The following is a 24,480-nucleotide window of genomic DNA, read 5'->3' on the forward strand; positions in this document are numbered from 1 at the left end:
GCTCTTGTGTGAGATTGAACCACACAGGCTAGCCTTCCCTCCCCATGGACATCGGTTGGCATTGAAACCTGTGAGCGTTTCACCAGGCGTCCTTAACTGGATCCAATTTGTTAAGTACTAACTACCGCATTCTGGGAACACGCCATACGCTCTGCCATTTTGGATATTATCTGACCCAGTCATCTATGCGTCACAATTTGTCCCTTATCAAAGTCTCTCAGATCCCTATGCTTCCTCATGAACACATCAGCTTTAAAGGGGTACTCCGCTGCTCAGCGTTTGGAACAAACTGTTCCGAACGCTGGAGCCGGCGCCGGGAGCTCATGACGTCATAGCCCCACCCCCTCATGATGTTGGCAGCAAGTGAGCAGTCAGTTCTTAAAGGGGTACTCCGCTGCTCAGCGTTTGGAACAAACTGTTCCGAATGCTGAAGCCGGGAGCTTGTGATGTCATAGCTCCGCCCCCTCATGATATCACATCACGCCCCCTCAATGCAAGTCTATGGTAGGGGGCGTGACGGCTGCCACGCCCCCTTCCATAGACTTGCATTGAGGAGGCAGGGCCTGACAGCTGTCACGCCCCCTACCATAGACTTGCATTGAGAGGGCGTGGCATGATATCATGAGGGGGCGGGGCTATGATGTCACAAGCTCCTGGCTTCAGCATTCGGAACAGTTTGTTCCAAACGCTGCGCAGCGGAGTACCCCTTTAAGAACTGACTGCTCACTTGCTGCCTAAAATATCCCTCCCCGGATATTGACAAGATAATGTTATTCACTTCACTGGCCAGTGGTTTTAATATTATGGTTCATTGGTCTAAACTTATAGATAACCGTGAGCAGAATATACGTTTTAATAAGTTTTTTTTTTTTTTCTTAAATGCTTCCATTTGCTGTAAATTATTATGATGAATGATTCTATCTACAATCTTTATATTGTAACCTTAAAACACCTTTTAGGAAACATAAGCCTATATGAGGTTGCAGCGTATTACTCCATGTAAATCCATTATAGTAATTATCTCTCTACACAGCGGTGGATAATGGATGTACTTATATGTACTGGCAGGAGATAAATAGAACACGAACAGGAAAACGATGTCGTTTACACAGGTTTCGCCAGATGTCATCACCCTCCATGTCTTCATGAGAACATTCATTGCTTTGTTTGTCCTTGCACTTAGATACACCCACAATATGGGGTCACTGGTCCTTGCTAGACTGCAGAGGGGGCTGTCTTGTACATACAGCCGTCTTTATGTTTTTTGTCCTTGTAAAACACCTCTGCTTTTTATATGAAAGCCTTTTTTATAAGAAGAAAGAAAATAAATAAAAGATTATCTCTCTGATCTCCTTTATCAAAGAATAACTATTCCTATCACAAAGAGCAACAGTTGACAGTGACTTCTGATTAATGTGGTCCCATGTTCACCCTGTTGATCATTGTGAGCACTGTTATACATTAGTATGCAAAAGTTTAGACACCCCTGACAATTTCCATGATTTTTATTGATAAATAATTGGGTGTGTGGATCAGCAATTTAACCCCTTAAGGACTCAGCCCATTTTGGTCTTAAGGACTCAGACAATTTAATTTTTACGTTTTCATTTTTTCCTCCTCGCCTTCTAAAAATCATAACTCTTTTATATTTTCATCCACAGACTAGTATGAGGGCTTGTTTTTTGCGCGACCAGTTGTCCTTTGTAATGACATCACTCATTATATCATAAAATGTATGGCGCAACCAAAAAACACTATTTTTGTGGGGAAATTAAAACGAAAAACGCAATTTTGCTAATTTTGGAAGGTTTCGTTTTCACTCCGTACAATTTATGGTAAAAATGACATGTGTTCTTTATTCTGAGGGTCAATACGATTAAAATGATAACCATTATTACATACTTTTATATTATTGTTGCGCTTAAAAAAAATCACAAACTTTTTAACCAAATTAGTACGTTTATAATCCCTTTATTTTGATGACCTCTAACTTTTTGATTTTTCTGTATAAGCGGCGGTATGGGGGCTCCTTTTTTGCGCCATGATCTGTACTTTTTTTTGATACCACATTTGCATATAAAAACTTTTAATACATTTTTTATAATTTTTTTTAAATAAAATGTAATAAAAAAAGTAGGAATTTTTTACTTTTTTTTTTTCTCGTTCACACCGTTCACCGTACGGGATCATTAACATTTTATTTTAATTGTTCGGACATTTACGCACGCGGCGATACCAAATATGTCTATAAAAAAAATTTTTACGCTTTTTGGGGGTAAAATAGGAAAAACGGACGTTTTACTTTTTTATTGGGGGAGGGGATTTTTCACTTTTTTTTAACTTTTACTTTTAAATTTTTTTAAATTTTTTTTTACACTTGAATAGTCCCCATAGGGGACTATTCATAGCAATACCATGATTGCTAATACTGATCTGTTCTATGTATAGGACATAGAACAGATCAGTGTTATCGGTCATCTCCTGCTCTGGTCTGCTCGATCACAGACCAGAGCAGGAGACGCCGGGAGCCGGACGGAGGAAGGAGAGGGGACCTCCGTGCGGCGTTATGAATGATTCATTCAAATCGCACACTGCCGCAGATGCCGCGATCTGTATTGATCCCGGCACCTGAGGGGTTAATGGCGGACATTGCCGGCGGGTCCCTGGCTGCGATCATCAGCCGGGATCAGCCGCGCATGACACGGGCATCGCTCCGATGCCCGCGGTTATGCACAGGACGTAAATGTACGTCCTGGTGCGTTAAGTACCACCTCACCAGGACGTACATTTACGTCCTGCGTCCTTAAGGGGTTAAAGGCGTATTCCGGGCAAAAACATTTTATCCCCTATCCAAAGAATAAGGGGATAAGATGTCTGATATCGGGAGGTCCACCGCTGGGATCCCCCATGATCTCCCTGCAGCACCCGCATTCTATGCGGGAGCTGCGTCTCCAGTTTTGGTAACCTCCGGGTTTCCAGGACTGGGGACGTGACGTCATGCCAGGCACCCTCCATTCATGTCTATGGGAGGGGGCGTGATGGCTATCACGCCCCCTCCCATAGACATGAATGGAGGGGGGAATGGCGTGACGTCACGTCCCCAGTTCCCGCGATCAGACATCTTATCCCTTATCCTTTGGATAGGGGATAAAATGTTTTTGCTGAAATACCCCTTTAATTTTGACACCAAACTTCTAATAGACACCAAAATATTTCAGTAGTGAAATGAGGTTTATTGGATGGACAGAAATGTGCGGTCTGCATCAAAACAAAAGTAGACAGGTGCATAAATTTGGGCATCACAACAGAAATATCACATCAATGTTAAGTTGAGCCTCCTTTAGCAGAAATAATAGCCTCTAGACACTTCCTATAATGATTGTCTGGATGAAGGTATTCTGGACCATTCCTCCTTGCAAAACATCTCCAGTTCAGTTAGGTTTGATGGTTGCCGAACATGGACAGCCCGCTTCATATCACACCACAGATTTTCAATGATATTTAGGTCTGGGGACTGGGATGGCCATTCCAGAACATTGGATTTATGCAGAGGAACAAGTACAGAGTAGATTTTGAGCAGTGTTTTTGGGTCGTTGTCTTGTTGAATTATCCAGCCCTGGTGTAATTTCAACTTTGTGACTGATTCCTCTCCATTATTCTCAAGTATCTGCTGATATTTAGTGGAATCCATGCGACCCTCAACTTTCACAAGACTCCTAGTAGCGGCACTGACCCCACAGCCCTACAGCATGATGGAGCCTCCACCAAATTTACTGTGGGTAGCAAGTGTTTGTCTTGGAATCTGTGTTCTTTTACTCACCTTACCCATACACCATATTCTCTTCTGCTCATACACCTTTGCTGGACTGATACTGGATGTAATTTTCCCTGACGGCCTTGCTCTATTAATTTAAAGTCAGAGATTAGTGTTTTAACATTTATACTTCACAGTCATGGACGCTTTCATGAAAATTTTCTTTACAGCTTTAAAAGCCTAAAAATTCATGTTCGCGCCTACAAATCTGAACTAAGCAGTGACTGAAAAGAAAAGTCAGGATGTTCAGATACCTGTCACTTTGTCTGTTGCATATATCATCACATTTTCACCAGAACTACAAATACCAAAAATCTCTATGATGCAGATATTGGTAAAGTGATGGTGACATGTAGAAAAGTTCATTCATCCAGGGTCACTGAAGGCTGTACAGAGGGAGTGATGACAATAAAAAGCTTTGATCTTTCAGTGAAGCGCTACCTCTCCTTACAGACACAGAACCAGAAGGAAAAATGTTTATGCTCCTTCCAGGTTAAAACAAGTATTGCGCCCAAATATTGCACCTTGAATGGTATTATTTTATAGGTAGAATACTGGAATTAAATGTGACAAGTAATAAGCAGTAACCTTAAAGAGAAACTGACAGCTGGTTCACCCGCACTAGATCCAATACACAGGGTTATAGTGTGAGTAAACTAATGAAATTATGTATCACTTACTTGAGCCGTGGTTTCGTGCCAGAGTTATAGCCGCCATTGATAATATCCTAATGCCATCCTTTATGCAATGGAGACAGGAGGCGGCTTTCCAAGCTTCCCTTCCTCCTTCTTCTATGTTCAGATAAGCCCTCCCACCTCTTCAATATGCATAAGTCTTCACTGAATGTCCTAATGACGTGAGAATACATGCAGGCACTGCTCCCCTAAAACACATGACTTGAAGTGATGGAGCAGTGCCTGCGCTCTGCTAGGATAGCAGAGTAGTCGCATAGGCATGTACTCTCACGTTATTACGATGTGCGGTGAAGACTTATGCTTATTCAAGAGGTGGGAGGGCTTATCTCAACACGGAGAAAGGTGGCAAGGAAGCTCGGTAAGCCGTCTCCCGCCTCCATTGTGCAAAGGACAGCATTAGCATATTCGCAGTGGGGGCTTTAACTGTGCTTTTTTTTATCTTGTTTTTTATATTTCTGTGTTGTCTCATTCTTTATGACCTTGTTGGATTTTGCAGCCTCAACTTATTCAGATGGTCATTTGGATGCTTCAACGTCGACTTTTAATCCAGATCCACACATTTGTTTGCCTCTTGGTTCCACCCAAAGAAGATGCCACTTTGTCAAAAGATGAAGATACACCCTTTGCTGCCAGAGTTGGTGGCAGGAGTTTAAGCACGCCAAATGCACTAAGTTTTGGCTCACCAAGTAATGTGTATTATTATTATTATTATTGATAAGCTTTGAGTGTCTAATAGCACATTACCTAATAGCGTTTTTTCAAAGTCCCAAAAAGGTTGTAGATGAGACAAGTCCTTTAAAAAGCAAGCTTCTGAAGCTATTAGCTGATCTGGTTGGTGAAATTCCAAGTGAATTGCTGTTATCACCATTGGAACCTGCCGACAGTCACACATAATGGCCCTTATTTACTAACAGTGTTGTGTAGGTTTCTTTGTGGGTTTTAATTCCCTACAATTAATTTTCCACGGTATTTACTAAGGTTTCCCTACACTTTGCTTTTTTTACACATGCTTGGATTTTAGGGTTTTCATCAGCTCAAATCCACCACATTTTATGTGGAAACCTTAGTAAATATGTTGGGTTTTTGTGAAAATGTCTGGAACACACCCGGTTTCGAAGACCACGCCCCCTTTTCCCGACGGCCACGCCCCTTGTTCAGGTTTTCTTAGCAAAATGGAGAGTTAGTCGGGTTTTTTCAATTCTGACGCAGACAGATTTTATTCTGTAAAAGTCGTTGAAAAATAAAACTACACTACATTGTAAATGATACAAGGGAATACATTTCACTCATGAAGGCTTCTTCATAGTGTTGTCCACATGGTTTTCAGACCAGTCTCTGGCTCTTTCATGTCCTGGAAAGAAGTGGGACTCCTAATTAAGGATAGAATTCCATTCCAGCCTCCATTACTGTCTTGCTCTGCACCATGATAGCCTTTGAGAATAGTGGCAGTGATGTGCAAGGAAATTCTGATGGTTTGTTTAGACAATGTTTGACACCCTAGACTTGGTATGTAACATCCACTTTTACTCGCAGTACAGATTGAATCACTATGCGCCGTTCTTCTAATCTGACGATCCATCAGATTATTGGTTTGCCTCTGTGTATGTCTTGATGTCTTTCCAGTTTGTTTTTGGTCTACCAACCACTGACACACACAACAGTGCTGACATCTAGGCCTATGCAACTAGCAATCTGTTGGAACGATAAACCACAGTATTTCAGTTTAAGGATTCTATTTCACTCCATTTGCGACAAGTGGCAATAACTGGCAACTAACAGGAGGCATTACACAGTCATAATGTACTGACTAGATATGATTTTTGTGGTTAAAAATATTTGCTTTTCAGCTGTTTTTTATAATATCGAAGTCCCTTCCACATGTGAGGTAGCACCTGCTACATTCCTCAATTTACATAACATTTGGCTTGTCCTTGGTGGTGCAATTTCAATGTTGAGGCATGAGTATACAGTGCATTGAAAGTCTTCAGATGCTTTCACTTTTTTCACATTTTGTTATACTGCGGCTGTGTGCTACAAAGAAAATAAAAATACAAGTCAAGGTTTCCCTTATCAATCTGCGCTCAACACCCCATAATGAGAAAAGTGAAACAGCATTTTGAAAATACATGCAAATGGAAAAACTAAAATTTTGAATTCAGGCCTTTTGCTGTGACACTAGAAATTTAGCTCTGGCTCCTCCCATTTCTCTTTATCTCCTCTGAGATGTTTCTTGATTGGAGTTACCTGTGGTAAATTCAGGTGATTGGACAGCATTTGGAAAGACACAGCAAAAATCAAGTCATAGGGGGAGATTTATCAAAACCTGTCCAGAGGAAGCGTTGCTAAGTTGCCCATAGCAACCAATCAGATTGCTTCTTTCATTTTTGAAAATGCTTCTGAAGAATGAAGATCTGGACAAGTTTTGATAAATTTTCCCCATAAGGTGGAAGGAGCTGCCTGTAGAGCTCAGGATTGTGAGGAGGTACAGATCTGGAGATGAGTAAAAAAAAATTCCCAGTAGCCGCCCCATCAAACTAATAGTTTGGATGAGAAGGGCCTTGTAAAAGGAGGTGATCAAAATCTAAAGATCCTGTTTGCAGATATGAGAAACTTTCAGAAAGTCATCCATTACTGCAGCCTTCACAATCTGGGTCTTATTGCAGAGTGGCCTGATAGAAGTCTATCCTCAGTAAAAGACAAATAACAGCCACCTGGAGTTTGGAAAAAGCACCTAAAGGACTTACCTAAAGAAACAAGATTCTCTGGTCTCATGAAACCAAAATTTTACTTTTGGTCATCACCTGCCTAATACCAATCTCTACAGTGAAGCATGGTGGTGACAGCATCTTGTTGTGAGGGTGTTTTAGCAGCTGAGACAGGGAGGCTGGTCAGGGTTGAGGGAATGCTGGATGGACCAATGTACAGAGATATTCTTAATGAAAACATGATCCATAGTGCTCTGGACCTCAGGCTAGACTAAAGGTTCTCCTTCCAACAAGACAATGACCCTAAGCACACAGCCAAGACAACTCAGTAGTGGCTTAAGGACAACTCTGTGCCATTGAATGGCCCAACCAGAGCCCTTAAAAAGAACTGAAAATGGCTTCCGCTGAGGATCCCCATTCAACATCACAGAGCTTGAGAGTATCTGCCGAGATGAATGGAAGAAAATCCCTAAATCCAGGTGTGCAAACCTTGTGGCTTTATACCCGAGAAGACTGGGGGCTGTAAACTCTGCCCCAGGTGCTTCAACTAAGTACTGAGTAAAGGGTCTGAGTACTTCTGTAACATTTAGTTTTCACATCATTATGGAGTGCAGAATGATGAGAGGGAACTTGACTTTTATTTATATTGTTACATTACAAAATGTGAAAAAAAAGTAAAGAAAGTGGATAAATTCCACATCCATAATGGTGCCATAAAAAACACAAGCATTGCTCGCCTTACCAATCTTCTAAAGCTGCCCCATTCCATCCCTAGGGATCACCACTTTCTTATCATGCACGCTCACCCCAGTATTCCTGTAGTGTTATCTCTTTCGTCCTAGCTCCGCTGCATCTAAACAGTTCATTACCGCAGCTGGGTCATTTGACCACCAGTTTGACTACTAGAAAATTACAGGGTTTACAGCACTTCTTACATTTATATAAGCTTTTAACTTGTCAAAAGTTTAGATTGCACTGGGTCGCAGTCCTGAAAGACTATAATGGAGTACATGTTTATATAATTGACAGTAAAGCTTTAATGTGGCACAGGAAGTGATCTGTTTTGTGTCACCTTACTTCCTGTGAACTACTCGATTACATGATTACCTATCAGATTCCTCCCTTCTCAGCTCCACCATCCTTGTTCATCTTTATTTCTCTTCTCTACTACTGAAGATGTTATATCAACCCTAAGAGACAAAGAGCTCATTGACAATAGGCGAGTCCATGCACTGATCAGCTGTAGGTATACACATGATCACACAGACTGTATACCTTTTGTGCTGACTCTAGTGTCTCCTGTGTGTAAGAGCAAGACAGGTGTGACAGTATAATTCTCTATACCAGTGGTCTTCAACCTGCGGACCTCCAGATGTTGCAAAACTACAACTCCCAGCATGCCCGGACAGCCAACGGCTGTCCGGGCATGCTGGGAGTTGTAGTTTTGCAACATCTGGAGGTCCGCCGGTTGAAGACCACTGCTCTATACTGTAAGTGAGTGATCTGTCACTAAGATGTAACTCAAAGCAAAGAGATTCAACTCCCATTCTCTGCAAATCCAGATGCCTCGTGGGAAATGTAGGCAGCATTAAGAAACCATATCAGAGAGGAATGGCTGACAATCCATGCCTGCCACATCAACTAAAGCGGGTAAACACAAGACATGCACAGCATCTGCTTCTACTTTATAATTTTAATACTATAAAACATTTTTTTCCTGGACTGCTCCTATAAACAATTTATATATATATATATATATATATATATATATATATATATATATATATATGCCTATATAACATGACACATTTCCCTATTAAAATTATTTTTAAAGAAAAAAATATATATATATACTAAAAGTATTTCAGTTAAAAACAAGGTAAAGTGTACGACCACATGTTCTCCAGGTTAAAGGTTTGTTCTCTTCTACTCGACAGCAAGTAGCGATGATATGACCCTCACCAGTCCAAGCATGGACAATTCCAGTGCTGAGCTGCTCCCAGGAGGAGACTCTCCCGTTAATAAAAGAGCTACGGAGAACCTCCTTGCAAGTCTGTCACAGAATGAGAGGGAAGCCATTCTTAATGTTCCTGCCGCCCAAAATCAGGAGGACCTTAAAATGTTTGCAAGGTAATGATTATGTGTGGGGAGTTTGTGCCAAATGTGATTCTTGTGACCTTCTCAATTCCCATGTCCCCTCGTTGTATGGAGTGGAGTGGTGGTCTTAAAGGGGTTATCCCCCCTGATATAGCATTTATCCTCTATCCTTTGGATAAGGGATACATGTTTCTAAACTCAACTACTACTTTAAATCCTCACTGCCCCTAATGGACTGAGAGAGACAGCTGAGTACTGTGTCTGGCTATATCCATCAGTCTTATAGAGATTAAATGGAGCTGCAGTGCACTTTCTCCTATGCTGCTCAATTCAAACTGAAGACCTGGGATCCCTGTTGTCTTAAAGGGGTACTCTGGTGGAAAAAAAAAATCTTTTTTTTTAATCAACTGGTGCCAGAAAGTTAAACAGATTTTTAAATTACTTCTATTAAAAAATCTTAATCCTTCCAGTACTTATAAGCTGCTGTATGCTCCAGAGGAAGTTCTTTTCTTTTTTTGAATTTCTTTTCTGTCTGTTCACAGTGCTCTCTGCTGACACCTCTGTCCATGTCAGGAACTGTCCAGAGCGAGAACAATTCCCCATAGCAAACCTCTCCTGCTCTGGACAGTTCTTGGCATGGACAGAGGTGTCAGCAGAGAGCACTGTGGACAGACAGAAAAGAAATTGAAAAAGAAAAGAACTTCCTGTGTATTATACAGCAGCTGATAAGTACTGAAAGGATTAAGATTTTTAAATAGAATTAAATTACACATCTACAAAAGCAACAGAAAAAGGGAAGAGCACTCTTAAGAGCAATATCACCTTATGTAAGCAAAGCGGTCCTCGGCGACCTCTGTCAGAGTCTCCTGCGGGGTGCACATATGACAGTGGGGAGTATACAACGTAAATACAATAAAGAGCACATACGTGCACTCACCGCAAAGTAGAGACAATCAAGCCTGGAGGTCCTGTGGCGAAGACGGGGTGCCGGGCATCGGCGCTGGTATGTGGCGCTCGAAGGCTACGCCAGCTGTTGCGCAGATAGATGCGTGCTTCTTCCGGCCTTGGCATAAAAACACATCTATCTGCGAAACAGCTGGCGTAGCCTCCGAGCGCCACATACCAGCGCCGATGCCCGGCACCCCGTCTTCGCCACAGGACCTCCAGGCTTCATTGTCTCTACTTTGTGGTGAGTGCACGTATGTGCTCTTTATTGTATTTAATTTACACATCTGTTTAACTTTCTGGCACCAGTTGATTTAAAAAAAAAATGTTTTCCACCAGAGTACCCTTTTAATCAGTAGGAGGTCCCCCCCTGCCCCCCCCAGTGATCGGACAGTAAGACTCCTAACCCTCAGACCTCCACTTTTCTAACACTTCTAAAAGAAATCATGCCTATGGCATTGTAAAAGTCTATGTAAAAGCAGGTAACACAATACTGTATTAATAATAATACATCCGAAGTGGGGGGGGGGGGGGGATATTAAAGGGGTATTCCAGGAAAAAACTTTTTTATATATATCAACTGGCTCCAGAAAGTTAAACAGATTTGTAAATAACTTCTATTAAAAAATCTTAATCCTTTCAGTACTTATGAGCTTCTGAAGTTAAGGTTGTTCTTTTCTGTCTAAGGCCCCGTTCACGGTGGGAACTTTAACATTAGTGTGAACGGGTTTCTGCGAGACCTGTTCACACTGCGGAATTTCAGCGGCGGACATTTCCGCCGCTGAAAGTATTCCGCGCAAAGAAAGAACATGTTCATTCTTTGCGCGGATTCCGCGAGCACCGCATAGCCGTCAATGGTGACGGCTCAGTGCCCCGCGGCCCTAGCGCCGGAGTACTTTCTGCGGCGGCCACCAGGCGGAAGCTCCGTTCGCGGAATTCATCCGCGAGAATTCCGACATGTAAACGCACCCTTTATCCTCTCTGATGACACCTGTCTCGGGAACCGCCCAGTTTAGAAGCAAATCCCCATAGCAAACCTCTTCTAAACTGGGCGTTTCCCGAGACAGGTGTCATCAGAGAGGATTTAGACAGAAAAGAACAACCTTAACTTAAGAAGCTCATAAGTACTGAAAGGATTAAGATTTTTAAATAGAAGTAAATTTACAAATCTGTTTAACTTTCTGGAGCCAGTTGATATATATAAAAAAGTTTTTTCCCTGGAATACCCCTTTAAGAGTTTCGTATTTAACTTTTGTTATGCATGAAAAAGTGATAGAAAAAAATAATAATAATACTAAAACAACTGTAGGCAATATATAAACCCCGATGAGATGATAAAAAAAATATGTATAAAAAGATAAATAAAAGTATACTGTTATAAGATGTCATAGGGGAGATAGAATAGCAGGCACATGTCGCTGACTGGCAGCTCTCTACTGCACTGAAGTGCCTGGCAGTGGCACTTTAAAATGAAAGCAGAGCACTAATAGTATACAACTGTTCTGGAACTACACGAGAAAACAAGTATTAATATTACTAGTAGTATTAATGTGTGCCCCCTTATGACTTTTGTTATGAAGCTCTTCTGCCGGACAGAAAGTAAGTGATCCTTTTTCCAAGCAGTGGAATATTATTCTGATCACATTTTAGACGGTGGATCAGTTTTTCTCCCACCAGTGTGCCTCCAGCTGTTGCAAAACTACAACTCCCTGCATGCCCGGACAGCCTTTGGCTGTACGGGCATGCTGGGATTTGTAGTTTTGCAACAGCTGGAGGCACATGGATTGGAAAAACGCCATGGTACAGACTGTGTCAGCCTGCAGATAACATCTCTGGTAAGTCTTGTGTATGTTTGGGGGACTCTGCAGGCAGTGATGTTCTGGCTAGCGTCAATGTGTGACAGTGCATTGTGCTGCTGGTGGGTGGTGTCTGTCTCCCTCAATGGAAAGTAAATGGACAGGCAGGAGGAAAAATGATAATGAAAACAGGCCTGGCAGATAAAAGGTACTGTTAAAAACCAGCATCTGCTAAGTGGAAAGTATTTTCCATTGCAGCTGGTGGACAGCTAGATCATTGGATCTGTGTCATTTGTATAGCCCGGCAGTTATCCTAGGTTACTGCGCTGAAGTCTGATGCCATGGAAGCTCCAAATTGTCATTTTTATTATTAGAATTAAAAGCAAGGCCTCTGGAAATTCCCTGTCCTTTCCCTGCAGAAATGGCAGAAAATAGCCTGTGGTAAACTGTCTGCATAGCTTGTTCCCCGGCTCTATTGCTGCATTATTCGGTATTTCCCCATTGAAACTGGCAGCCTTACCAGTATCACACTTCTGCATTTACTGAAAATCGGCCCCACCAGCGCCAACAGAACCTGCTCCATAAAACATGCCGAGCTATAGGGCACATGCTATAGAGGATTGCTAAGAAGATTGACGTATAGTGTTGTGCAATTCAGCATTTAAAGGGGTATTCCAGGGAAAAACTTTTTTTATATCTCAACTGGCTCCAGAAAGTTAAACAGATTTGTAAATTCCTTATATTAGAAAAATCTTAATCCTTCCAATAATTATTAGCTGCTGAAGTTGAGTTGTTCTTTTCTGTCTGGCCATAGTGCTCTCTGCTGACATCTCTGCTTGTCTCGGGAACTACACAGAGTAGAAGAGGTTTGCTATGGGGATTTGCTTCTACTCTGGACAGTTCCCGAGACAGGTGTTTTCGGAGAGCACTTAGACAGAAAAGAACAACTCAACTTCAGCAGCTAAAAAGTACTAAGGGTTAAGATTTTTTTAATAGAACTAATTTACAAATCTGTTTAGTTTTCTAGAGCCAGTTATATATAAAAAGTTTTTCCCTGGGTAACCCCTTCATCGTGCAGTGTTTTTTGGGGGCCTTGCTTTCTTGTTTTCCAAAACTATAAAAATTAAAAAATTTATGACCTAGCCATATGAGGATTTGTTTTTTGCGGGACAAGCTATATTTTTAAATAATAGTAATAGTTCATATGCCATATAATTTATTGAGAAACAAAAAATATGATTTATGGGGTGGAATGGAAAAAAATGCAGTGGCAGCATTGTTTTTTGTTTGTTCATCTTGCCATATAAATGACACATCGACTTTGGGTCATTACCATCATGACAAAACCAAATGTACATCATTTAGTTATATTTTACGCCTTTATTTAATTTTTTCATTTGCTTTGCATCTCCCTATTTTGATACCTATCATTTTTTTATATTCTGTCAATGCTGCTATGTGAGGGCTTGTTTTTTGCAAGGTGAGCAGTCATTTTTATTTATTTTTCTCAACATCTTTTATTCAATTTTTATTTTTTTGTTTTTAAGACAAAAAGGCAACACGTGGGACACACAGGTCCTTATACAAAAAGAAATACAACAACTATAATAACCAACTAGGTTGTTACATACAAAAAGGCAATAGAGGATAACACTAGATAAATCCACTGTTCCGTAGTCCTCCAGATGGCCAGTCTGGATACCAAACATGCAACACAGTCCTAGACCCCAGCACCAAGGATGGAAAATTCTGAATATGTGCAAAGAGCTGAAGTTTATTGGTTTCCCAAAGGCAACATTTAGGCTAAATTTTTACCTTAATCAAGCATACGTGTATATGTATACATACTGAATGATGCATTATGGGAACCAATAAACTACAGCTCTTTTGCACATATCCAGAGTTTTCCATCCTTGGTGCTTTGGTCTTGGATTGATCTTTGAGCAACACTGGAGATGGGGTTCTATGAAACTAATCGGAGTCATGGTTCTGCAATTCCTCATGTAAGTAGTCCCAAGCCATATGGCGATACAATAAGGATTTGGATACGCCCAGCGATGAGAGGTTATTTTTAATAGTACCTTATTAAAGTGGATGGGATGTTATCATCACTTTTTTTAATCAGCAATTGGGTGCTGCTATTTCAGGTTTTTACGGACAGATCAATAGAAGAATTAAGAGAGAATTTTAACTGCTTGGCACCTCACAGTCATATTTGGGGTGCGGGGGTGCATGGGCAATCCCATAACAGATTGCTATGGCCGTGGTATCTATTTACCCCAATAGATGACCTCTGTGTTCATGGCTCCTCTACTTCCCAGTCCTGTCAGCTCCTAAGCCTACTTCATACTTCTTGACCCAATATCTTGCCGAACATTCTTGGCTGAGTCGAGTGGTTGTCAGACATTGAGTGAGACCGCCCACTGAACTCAAGCCCAGAATTAGATGAGGCAGGGTTTTATATGAGTACACCTGTAAATCCAACTTGTCACCTCCTATTATCCAACATCATCATATATATACTTTGTGTCTGTCATGATTATAAATAACATTATCTGGGGAACTCCACCATAGAATTGTACACAGCAAAAGAAAACTGAGTGCACAACAAACCACTTCTTAATAAAAATGACACTTCATTATTAAGTTACTTTACAGCATTTCATAAACTGGACAAGTAAAATACAAAGAGAATCTTTACGCTGCAGAGGAACTACAGTCATGGCCGTAAATGTTGGCACCCCTGAAATTTTTTTAGTAAATGAAGTATTTCTCACAGAAAAGGATTGCCGTAACACATGCTTTGCTATACACATGTTTATTCCCTTTGTGTGTATTGGAACTAAACAAAAAATGGGAGGAAAATAAGCAAATTGGATATAATGTCACACCAAACCCCAAAAATGGTCTGGACAAAATTATTGGCACCCTTAACTTATTTGGTTGCACACCCTTTGGGGGGAAAAAAAACTGAAATCATTTGCTCCCTATAACCATCTATAAGCTTCTAATACCTCTCAGCCGGAATGTTGGACCACTCTTCCTTTGCAAACTGCTCCAGGTCTCTCTTATTGGAAGGCGCCTTTTCCCAACAGTAATTTTAAGATCTCTCCACAGGTGTTCAATGGGATTTAGATCTGGACTCATTGCTGGCCACTCCAGAACTCTCCAGCACTTTGTTACCGTTCATTTCTGGGTGCTTTTTGATGTATGTACAGTGCGACACAAAATCCATTGGTAATTCTCAGATTTCATGATGCCTTGCACACATTCAAGTCACCCAGTGCTAGAGGCAGCAAAACAACCCCAAAACGTAATTGAACCTCCACCATATTTCACTGTAGGTACTGTGTTCTTTTCTTTGTAGGCCTCTTTTACGTTTTCGGTAAACAGTAGAATGATGTGCTTTACCAAAAAGCTCTATAATGGTCTCATCTCTCCACAAGACGTTTTCCCAGAAGGATTTTGGCTCACTCAAGTTCATTTTGGCAAAATGTAGTCTTGCTTTTTTACGTCTGTGTCAGCAGTGGGGTCCTCCTGGGTCTCCTGCCATAATGTTTCATTTTATTTAAATGTCGACGGATAGTTTGCGCTTACATTGATGCTCCCTGAGCCTGCAGAACAGCTTTAATATCTTTGGAACTTGTTTGGGGCTGCTTATCCGTCATCTGGACTATCCTGCGTTGACACCTTTCATAAATTTTTCTCTTTCGTCCACGCCCAGGGAGATTAGCGACAGTGCCATGGGTTGCAAACTTCTTGATAATGTTGCGCACTGTGGACAAAGGCAAATCTAGATCTCTGGAGATGGACTTGTAACCTTGAGATTGTTGATTTTTTTCTGCAATTTTGGATCTCAAGTCCTCAGACAGTTCTCTTCTCCTCTTTCTGTTGTCCATGCTTAGTGTGGCACACACAGACACACAATGCAAAGACTGAGTGAACTTCTCTCCTTTTTATCTGCTTTCAGGTGTGATTTTTATATTGCCCAAACCTGCTACCTGCCCCAGGTGAGTTTAAAGGAGCATCACGTGCTTGAAACAATCTTATTTATCCACAATTTTGAAAGGGTGGCAATTATTTTGTCCAGCCCATTTTTAAAGTTTGGTGACATTATGTCCAATTTGCTTTTTTTTGGTTTAGTTCCAATACACACAAACGGAATAAACGTGTATAGCAAAACATGTGTTACTGCAATCCTTTTCTATGAGAAATACTTAATTTTCTTGAAATATTTCAGGGGTGCCAACATTTACGGCCATGACTGTATATATATATATATACATATATATATATATATATATAATTATATTAGCACAATACAACACTCAGATGTTCAATAGCCATTACCTATATGCAGGTCTAACTCCTATTATCCAAGCCTATGATCTGGGATATGCATAATATATAGAACTATGTCAAGAACTGATCTATCTCCAATGTAATGCAGAACTCAACCAGACTCATACACTGCCTAATGTGCAAACATGTTATATCGTAATGACCAGGGAAAAAGACCTCTAAGGTGCAGATGGAGGGTTAGATCATAAGGTGTCTCAGTTCTTACCCATTCTAGCCACGTTCCTCTGCTCCCCTACGCCGTCTCATGTTGCCACTTTCTCAAAGGGCTGCTATTTATCCCTTCTCTTAGCCACTATAAATACCCCTTCTCTACCGGATGTAGCAAGTCACATGATAGATCCTATCTTGGCGCCCGCGCCTCCACTCGCTATTCACTGCTCCACTTCCGTCGTCCGCAGCCGAACATGCAGGACCAGGGAATGAATCCCGAGTGTGCACGCAGGTGCTTCTTGCACAAAATGAAATATTCAGCTCCCTTCTGCTCTTTAACGTGATGTCTGAAGCTCAGTTAGGCTGCATTCACATCACGACTTCTCCATCCGACCTGAGTACACGATTTTTATAACTTAAAATCGTATGAAATCGTATATAAAGTCTGATCCATTGACCTCCATAAAAAAATCGGATCCATTACACACATCCGATTTGATCCGCATCCGATTTCACACGATTTTTGTTCGGGTCTGAAATCGGGTTGACCACGATTTCAGACCTGAACAAAAATCGTGTGAAATCGGATGCGGATCAAATCGGATGTGTGTAATGGATCCGATTTTTTTATGGAGGTCAATGGATCAGACTTTATATACGATTTCATACGATTTTAAGTTATAAAAATTGTGTACTCAGGTCGGATGGAGAAATTGGAGAAATCGTGATGTGAATGCAGCCTTATCATGTTCACTATGACAGGTTCTCCATAAAGAATAGGGACATGGGGTGCATGGGAGAACATCTTTTTGGTTACATGCCTAGGACATGCTCTTCTTTATTTCCACTAGTGTACCTCCAGGGTTTTTAGAATTTTGAAGCCCCTTTCCAAAATCAATTTTTTGCCATAATAGTGGGCAGGTTAGCTTTTGATAGTTACCCTCGGTGGGAGATTCATGTGTAATTTAGAGAATGTGGTGGCATGGAATTCCCTGAGCTAAACCCTTGATTTGCTTTTCTTACAGCAGTGTTTGCTAACCAGGGTGCCTCCAGCTGTTGCAAAACTACAGCTCCCAGCATGCCCGGACAGCCGAAGGCTGTCCGGGCATGCTGGGAGTTGTAGTTTTGCAACAGCTGGAGGCACCTTGGTTGGGAAACACTGACATACAGGCTTGTTAGACCATACCATACGTCACCATAAGGTTTATCTTTAAAGGGGTACTCCCGTGGAAAACTTTTTTTTTTTTAAATCAACTGGTGCCAGAAAGTTAAACAGATTTGTAAATCTCTTCTATTAAAAAAATCTTAATCCTTCTAGTACTTTTTAGGGGCTGTATACTAAAGAGAAATCCAAAAAAGAAATGCATTTCCTCTGATGTCATGACCACAGTGCTCTCTGCTGACCTCTGCTGACCATTTTAGGAACTGTCCAGAGCAGCATATGTTTGCTATGGGGATTTTCTCCTGCTCTGGACAGTTCCTAAAATGGACAGCAGAGGTCAGCAGAGAGCACTGAGGTCATGACATCAGAGGAAATGCATTTCTTTTTTGGATTTCTCTTTAATATACAGCCCCTAAAAAGTACTGGAAGGATTAAGATTTTTTAATAGAAGTGATTTACAAATCTGTTTAACTTTCTGGCACCAGTTGATTTAAAAAAAAAAAAAAAGTTTTCCACAGGAGTACCCCTTTAACCAGAAGCCTTTACAGATCACTGATAATACTGGGAGTAGTATGAATATACGAGCACTCTTTCCTCCAGTAATGGGGGAAATAAACCCAAACTGTCTGGATATTTTTAGCTGCAGGATATAACTGTGTACTGTCAGTTGTGTTAACCATCTGTTACATCCTAGGGCTATGGAAAATCCCATAAACTAAAATCTCAATTTGTTTATTATTTAAACAAGCGTATTCTCCAGAGGACGAGCGCTGGCAGATGATCCGAAGGGAAAAGCAAAGCAGATATTACTTTTCCCACAACAATGTTTCCACCCAGCAATTACGAAAGTACAATGGTTTGGCTGCTGGAAGTGCTGTAGTAAGCGCAGAAGAGTGTTTGCAGCTGCAGAAGACACGGGGAGGGTCACACATCATAAATGAGTGCCAGGGAAAGCCGGAGGCAGACACTCAGATTTATAGATATTTGATAGGTCATCGGAAGCAACACTACTGTATTTAAACCAATCCGCCGACAAATGATCACATTCATATAAAAATGACATAAACCTCAAATATATGTATGTTTGCTGTGCAGCGGAATCTGTTGTCTCCTCTTATTGCACATTTTCTGTCTCTGAGAACCTCCAGAAACATTTATATGCATCTATCTCTAAATATGTCTTCAAGCTCTCCTATTCATTCATTTCAGCCATTTCTTAGTCGCACATATTGATGGAAAGCTGAGTGGCATAGCAGAGGGGTTGGCACTTCAGCATCAGCCTAAGTAGGTGGCATATAACCTAGTATTTCTAGGCAGATATCAGGACTCTACTTAAGTTGTGTCACACACTTAAAGGGGTGTTCCAGTTAAAAGCATTCATCACCTGCCCACTAGACCAGTGGTCTCCAAACTGTGGACATCCAGCTGTTGCAAAACTATAACTTCCAGCCTGCCCGGACAGCCAACGGCTGTCCGGGCAGGCTGGTAGTTGTAGTTTTGCAACAACTGGAGGTCCACAGTTTGGAGACCACTTCAGTAGACAGATACTAAATCAGTGGGGATCCACTTGGATTCCTACTTTATGCCAGAATAAGGTATCTTCTTCCTCTGCTCCCACCAGCCACAATAGTGTTTGGTTACTTCTGCCAGTGCCATAGGCTTTGAATGGAGCATTAAAGGGGTACTCCGGTGGAAAACTTTTTTTTTTTTAAATGAACTGGTGCCAGAAAGTTGAACAGATTTGTAAATTACTCCTAGTAAAAAATCTTAATCCTTCCAGTACTTATTAGCTGCTGAATACTACAGATTAAATTCTTTTCTTTTTGGAACACAGAGCTCTCTGCTAAATCACGAGCACAGATTTTTTTTTTTAAATGAACTGGTGCCAGAAAGTTGAACAGATTTGTAAATTACTTCTAGTAAAAAATCTTAATCCTTCCAGTACTTATTAGCTGCTGAATACTACAGATGAAATTCTTTTATTTTTGGAACACGAGCTCTCTGCTGACATCTGTGTCTATTTTAAGAACTGTCCAGAGTAGGAGAAAATCCCCATAGCAAACATATGCTGCTCTGGACAGTTCCTAAAATGTCAGCAGAGAGCACTGTGTTCCAAAAAGGAAAGAATTTCCTCTGTAGTATTCAGCAGCTAATAAGTACTGGAAGGATTAAGATTTTTTTAATAGAAGTAATTTACAAATCTGTTTAACTTTCTGGCACCAGTTGATTTAAAAAAAAAAAAAGAAAGAAAAGTTTTCCACCGGAGTACCCATTCAAGGTGCATGTTCAAGCATCCCTCCATTTAAACTCTTCCTAGGGTTTGCACTGTGAAGGACCAGGATTCTTTGTTTTTGTTAGTGTGGGGTCCCAGTGGTTGAATGACCACCTGGATAGATAATTGCTTTTAACCAAAATACCCCTTTGGGGTAAGGTCACATATTTCACGCTGCGGATGCGCAGACAGCAGTCACAAAAGCGAGCTCACAGTGGACACACAAAGCTACACAGCTGCAGCAGGGAGGTCATACTTGTCACTTTCGTCGGTGTATCCGCAGTGTGAAATACGCTGCTGATGCACTTCATGCAATCCTACTCTTAGGGTCTAATTACACATATTTACATATTTGATTCACAGGAAGCTGCTGATTTGAAGCGGTTTCAGTCCTTTAGTTTACGTTGAAGTATGCAGCATAAAATCTGCAGTGTAGGGATTTCACTCTGAGGTTTGCTCTGGGATAGTCCCTGACACAACCACAGGACACATTTCTACTTCATTCAGCAGCAAACAACAGTTCTTTATGCAAGTCTGGCTCATCAACAGCTTTATTAGACAGGATGCAGGATAAACAAAAAACCATAACACAGGAACAAACAAAATCCTAGGCCGTCAAGCCACTGACTACACATTAATCACTTCCCTCTCTATCCACTGGTAAGCTAGTCTCCACCAGCTCAAAACATAAGTTTCCTGCCACCTTTACTCACTGTTCACACACAGCATTCCCAGCCTCTTGCTGTGTGTACTAAGACCCCTTGTTATTTCTACTACACTGTTGTGGGTCACTCACAGCGCCTGGCTGTGTGCTCCTTGCAAAGACCCCTGCCTCTCCCACACAGCCAGCCTGCTGTTTCCTTTCCTTATATGCAGACTTCCAACAGTTCTGCTGGCCTTATTAAGAGGCACCTGATGAGCATCTCTGCTAGCTCAACTAGGCTAGAGGACTGGGAAAAACACCCTTTCATTGCCCTCAAACCTGCCTCAATGCCACAGCAGCTTCAAATCCTGTGCATCAAATATGCACAGGATACTGTATGTGTAAATACAACCTGAAGGCGTATTCACACATACAGTATCCTGCACATATGTGATGCTGCAGATTCAAAGCTTTGTTCAGTCATTTAGTTTATATTGAAATATCAAATATGCAGTAGATTCTGTAGGTGTAAATTGACCCTTAAAAGGCTTTTCCAGGCAGACAAAGTAGAACAATAAATGCAGCCTAAAAACAAAAATAGTAAGTAATATATCCTACTATTTCTCATTCCAGCATTTTTCTATTTTTATACATTCACCAGTGGTTAGAATTTCAGTCGTTTTTTTTTTTATCCTATGGCTACATGTTGTCCAGCCACTCGCCTTCCCCGGTATCAGTGGGCTTCAGTTCCAGGTTTGGAAGGGCACGGTCAATCTGCATTGTAGTTTTATTGACCATGCATTGATGTTTTTGGTTTCTTTTGAGCAGTGGTGGACAGTCTCTGTCTGTAGCAGTGAGCTCACCATTACCTGTTGACACATCATAAGTATATGTGGCATCTTATTGAGACCCTAGACTTGAATTATCTTGTCAAGGATGGGGACATGAAGAGCGTAGTGTTGCTTTTAGTGGATTCCCCTTAGCACTTTGTTTATGTTACAATTGTTGTTATTATAGGCCTGATCTAATCTGATGGACCCTACCAATATGGAAACAAAAGTCAGTGGTATGCAAAAATAATCCTGTATTATTATTTTGCATATTTCCTCCCGTGTATGAATGAAGACAGTAAACTCATTTCCTGTCTAGGGCAATGACTGTCTGGAGCCAGGCAATGAATTATTTAGTATTTAGGCAATCAATGTATTCATACCTCGTTTTTTTTCTCCTCTTAGGCTTCTGCACTATTTCCGAGGCCGACATCATCTTGAAGAGATCATATACAATGAAAATATGCGCCGATCACAGCTATTAATGCTGTTTGATAAATTCCGGAGTGTACTAGTAGTGACCAACCATGAGGATCCGGTTATATCTATCTTTCAGTCTGTATTTCCGTGACTGATTTGCCAAATGCTGCTAATGGTTTACTTTTGTACATACATATTTTATTTATTAAAGCACTGAAAAAATACATCTTGTCTATGCATATTGTCTGCTTGATGTTATTGGCATCCTTGAATATTAAGTTCACCACGTAAATAACTAAGTTAAAACTTAAAATGAATCTGACACCTTGTTCATCAGCACTAAACCCAATGTGTGGGTGAACCCGATTTAAAAAAGGTATAACCCTGATTGGTTGTCCAGTCCTGGAGATTCGGGCTGTATACATTCACAATTGCTGTTATTACTTGTGCAACGTAGGCAGAACTTCTCTGCCTCCTTCCCCTTTGCTCCCATATACCCACCTCGTAAATTCCATCAACCTTTCATTCGTGGGTGCCAAAGTTGGCAGGCATGTGAAAGCAGAGAGGATGGAGGCAGGGAAGCCCTGATATCCAGAATCGGACCACCGATTGGGGGGGGGAGGAATTATACCTCTTTTTATTCAGGTTCACCAGCACTATAACTTTTTAGTGCAGGTGAACAAGGTGTCAGATTCGCTTTAACAAGAAAAAGATGCAAAAATAAACAATGCCAGGACACCTCTCTGTGTCATCGAGTATAAATGTACAACTGGTACATACTTGGCACCTTTCAGAACCTGATATCCACGGTCAGAAATCAGTATCCAATGGCTGTCATTTAACCACATGAATGCCACTGTCAATGGGGACCTTCGCATCTAGGTGGTGAAAAGCCAGATCCTGGTCACTTTCACAAGCACAGGGTGCCAAACAGTTGTCATGGTAGCCAGGAATTATTTTAAATTATTTTTAAGGTAGCCTAATCCCAGTGATCAGCCTCATAATTCTATACCTACCCTCATATAGGTAACTATATGAAATTAAAATAGAACATCCCAATGGGTGGTCACACATGGGTGCACTTTACTCCCTTGGGTAAAACTTGTAAATTTTATGTCACTTGTTTAAAGGATTGCCAAACCGAAAAGTGGTGGAAAACTGCTGTAATGGGTTGGGCGGAGGAGTGAGATCTTGGAGCAAGCAGTGCATGAACAATAAGTATACAGTACAAGTAATATGGAATTAATGAATTATGTGTGAGGCATCCAAAAACAGTGAAAAATGAGAGGTCTGGGAAGAATTCCTACAACAGCACGGCCTGTTACTGCCAGAATGTTTTCTTATGTTGTGAGCAAGAATAGCGCTTCATGCTATAGTTCTCCTGTTAATGTTTTAGTGTAGGTCACAATATGGACGCTGGCCGGTCCTATGTACTGTCCACTACATTCAGTTTTATAATGTATGATTCTATATTCCATAAACATTACATCTTCCATCTACTTAGTTAAGTGCATGGTTAATAAAAATAACAGCTGCACAGAAAACCCTCCATGATGCCAAATATGCAACTGTGTCATCTATCCCCCTCCCGGATTCTCTGCCAGTGTGTTCATGTCAAAACATTTGGGTGTGGAGTAAGTGACATCATACTATAACAATCAATAAGAGTCGGAGGGAGAATAGCAGGTTGATGTGTCCAAGTAATAGTACAACATACATACAACACATTTGTAGGACAATAGCTCTAAGGCTCATTTTCCACTTTTTTTTCTATTAAACAATGCCACAACTGCTTAAAACCACTACGGCCAGATGTTTGCACGGAGTTAATAGGAATTTATAAATTGTCAAACTTGGGGGTTAGGGCTAGCTGTTTTTGGTGCTAACCACGACTTACTAATGGACTCCTATGAGACAACTTCCGCTACTAAGCCTGTAAAGTAAATAAAAAAACACAACACACGTTAAAACATTTTGGACAAAAAATACTCCCACAAAGCCCTTGTTAACCATTTTATTTTTAAAAAAAATTGATGTTTATCGTCGTAGTCCTTCACATTCATGGATCTGGAACAAGAAGAATAGAAAAACAGAAAAAATGGGTTAGTACATTTTGGGCCCTCTTCCATGCGGAGAGTGCTCATAAAATAGTGTGTTCTCATACAGGGGGCCTACAGCTGTTGCTAAACTACAACCCCCAGCTGGAGGCTCTCTGTTTGGGAAACACTGCACTAATGGGTCTGTTCACAAAAAGACATGCTATAAACGCACAATGTGAGCACAGCCTGATTTACCATCCCCATTCCTGTCTGTCATCTTCCTATCTAGCTCTGTCTCTAATGACATCATCACTAGAGGCGGGGCTACATAGGACTAGAAAAAGAGGTGGTTAAGTGAACTTCTGCTCACTATACAGTCATCTATATAGATGACTATATATACCCTCCAGGGAGTTAACTAGCACTGCTTAGTAGTCCTAGTTAACTTTTTCCTTGCTGGGCCTGTGCATAGCACTCAGCCCAGCAAGGGATTACAGTAAGCCAGCAATCACTGGTTTACTGTATGTTCTTGCTGGGCAGGAGGTATTCA

General features: G+C 41.0%; 1 protein-coding gene across 6 annotated transcripts in view; it reads left to right on the forward strand.

Moving 5' to 3' along the window:
* Window positions 1-22,116, forward strand: part of NPRL3 (NPR3 like, GATOR1 complex subunit) — a 76,431-nt gene extending 54,315 nt beyond the window's left edge. For 5 of the 6 annotated variants that reach the window (XM_056534515.1, XM_056534513.1, XM_056534511.1 and 2 more), the window contains 3 exons: window positions 5,006-5,195; window positions 9,152-9,344; window positions 21,877-22,116. In XM_056534515.1, coding sequence (XP_056390490.1) covers window positions 5,006-5,195; window positions 9,152-9,344; window positions 21,877-22,042 — 549 coding nt within the window. In that variant the 3' untranslated portion in view covers window positions 22,043-22,116. Of the gene's footprint in view, window positions 1-5,005; window positions 5,196-8,776; window positions 8,865-9,151; window positions 9,345-21,876 lie in introns of those variants that run through there. The other variant, XR_008846972.1, reaches the window with a different exon arrangement.
* The last annotated feature ends 2,364 nt before the right edge of the window (window positions 22,117-24,480 follow it).

The sequence above is a fragment of the Hyla sarda genome, chromosome 8 (assembly GCF_029499605.1).
Source record: "Hyla sarda isolate aHylSar1 chromosome 8, aHylSar1.hap1, whole genome shotgun sequence".
NCBI classification, from domain to species: Eukaryota; Metazoa; Chordata; class Amphibia; order Anura; family Hylidae; genus Hyla; species Hyla sarda.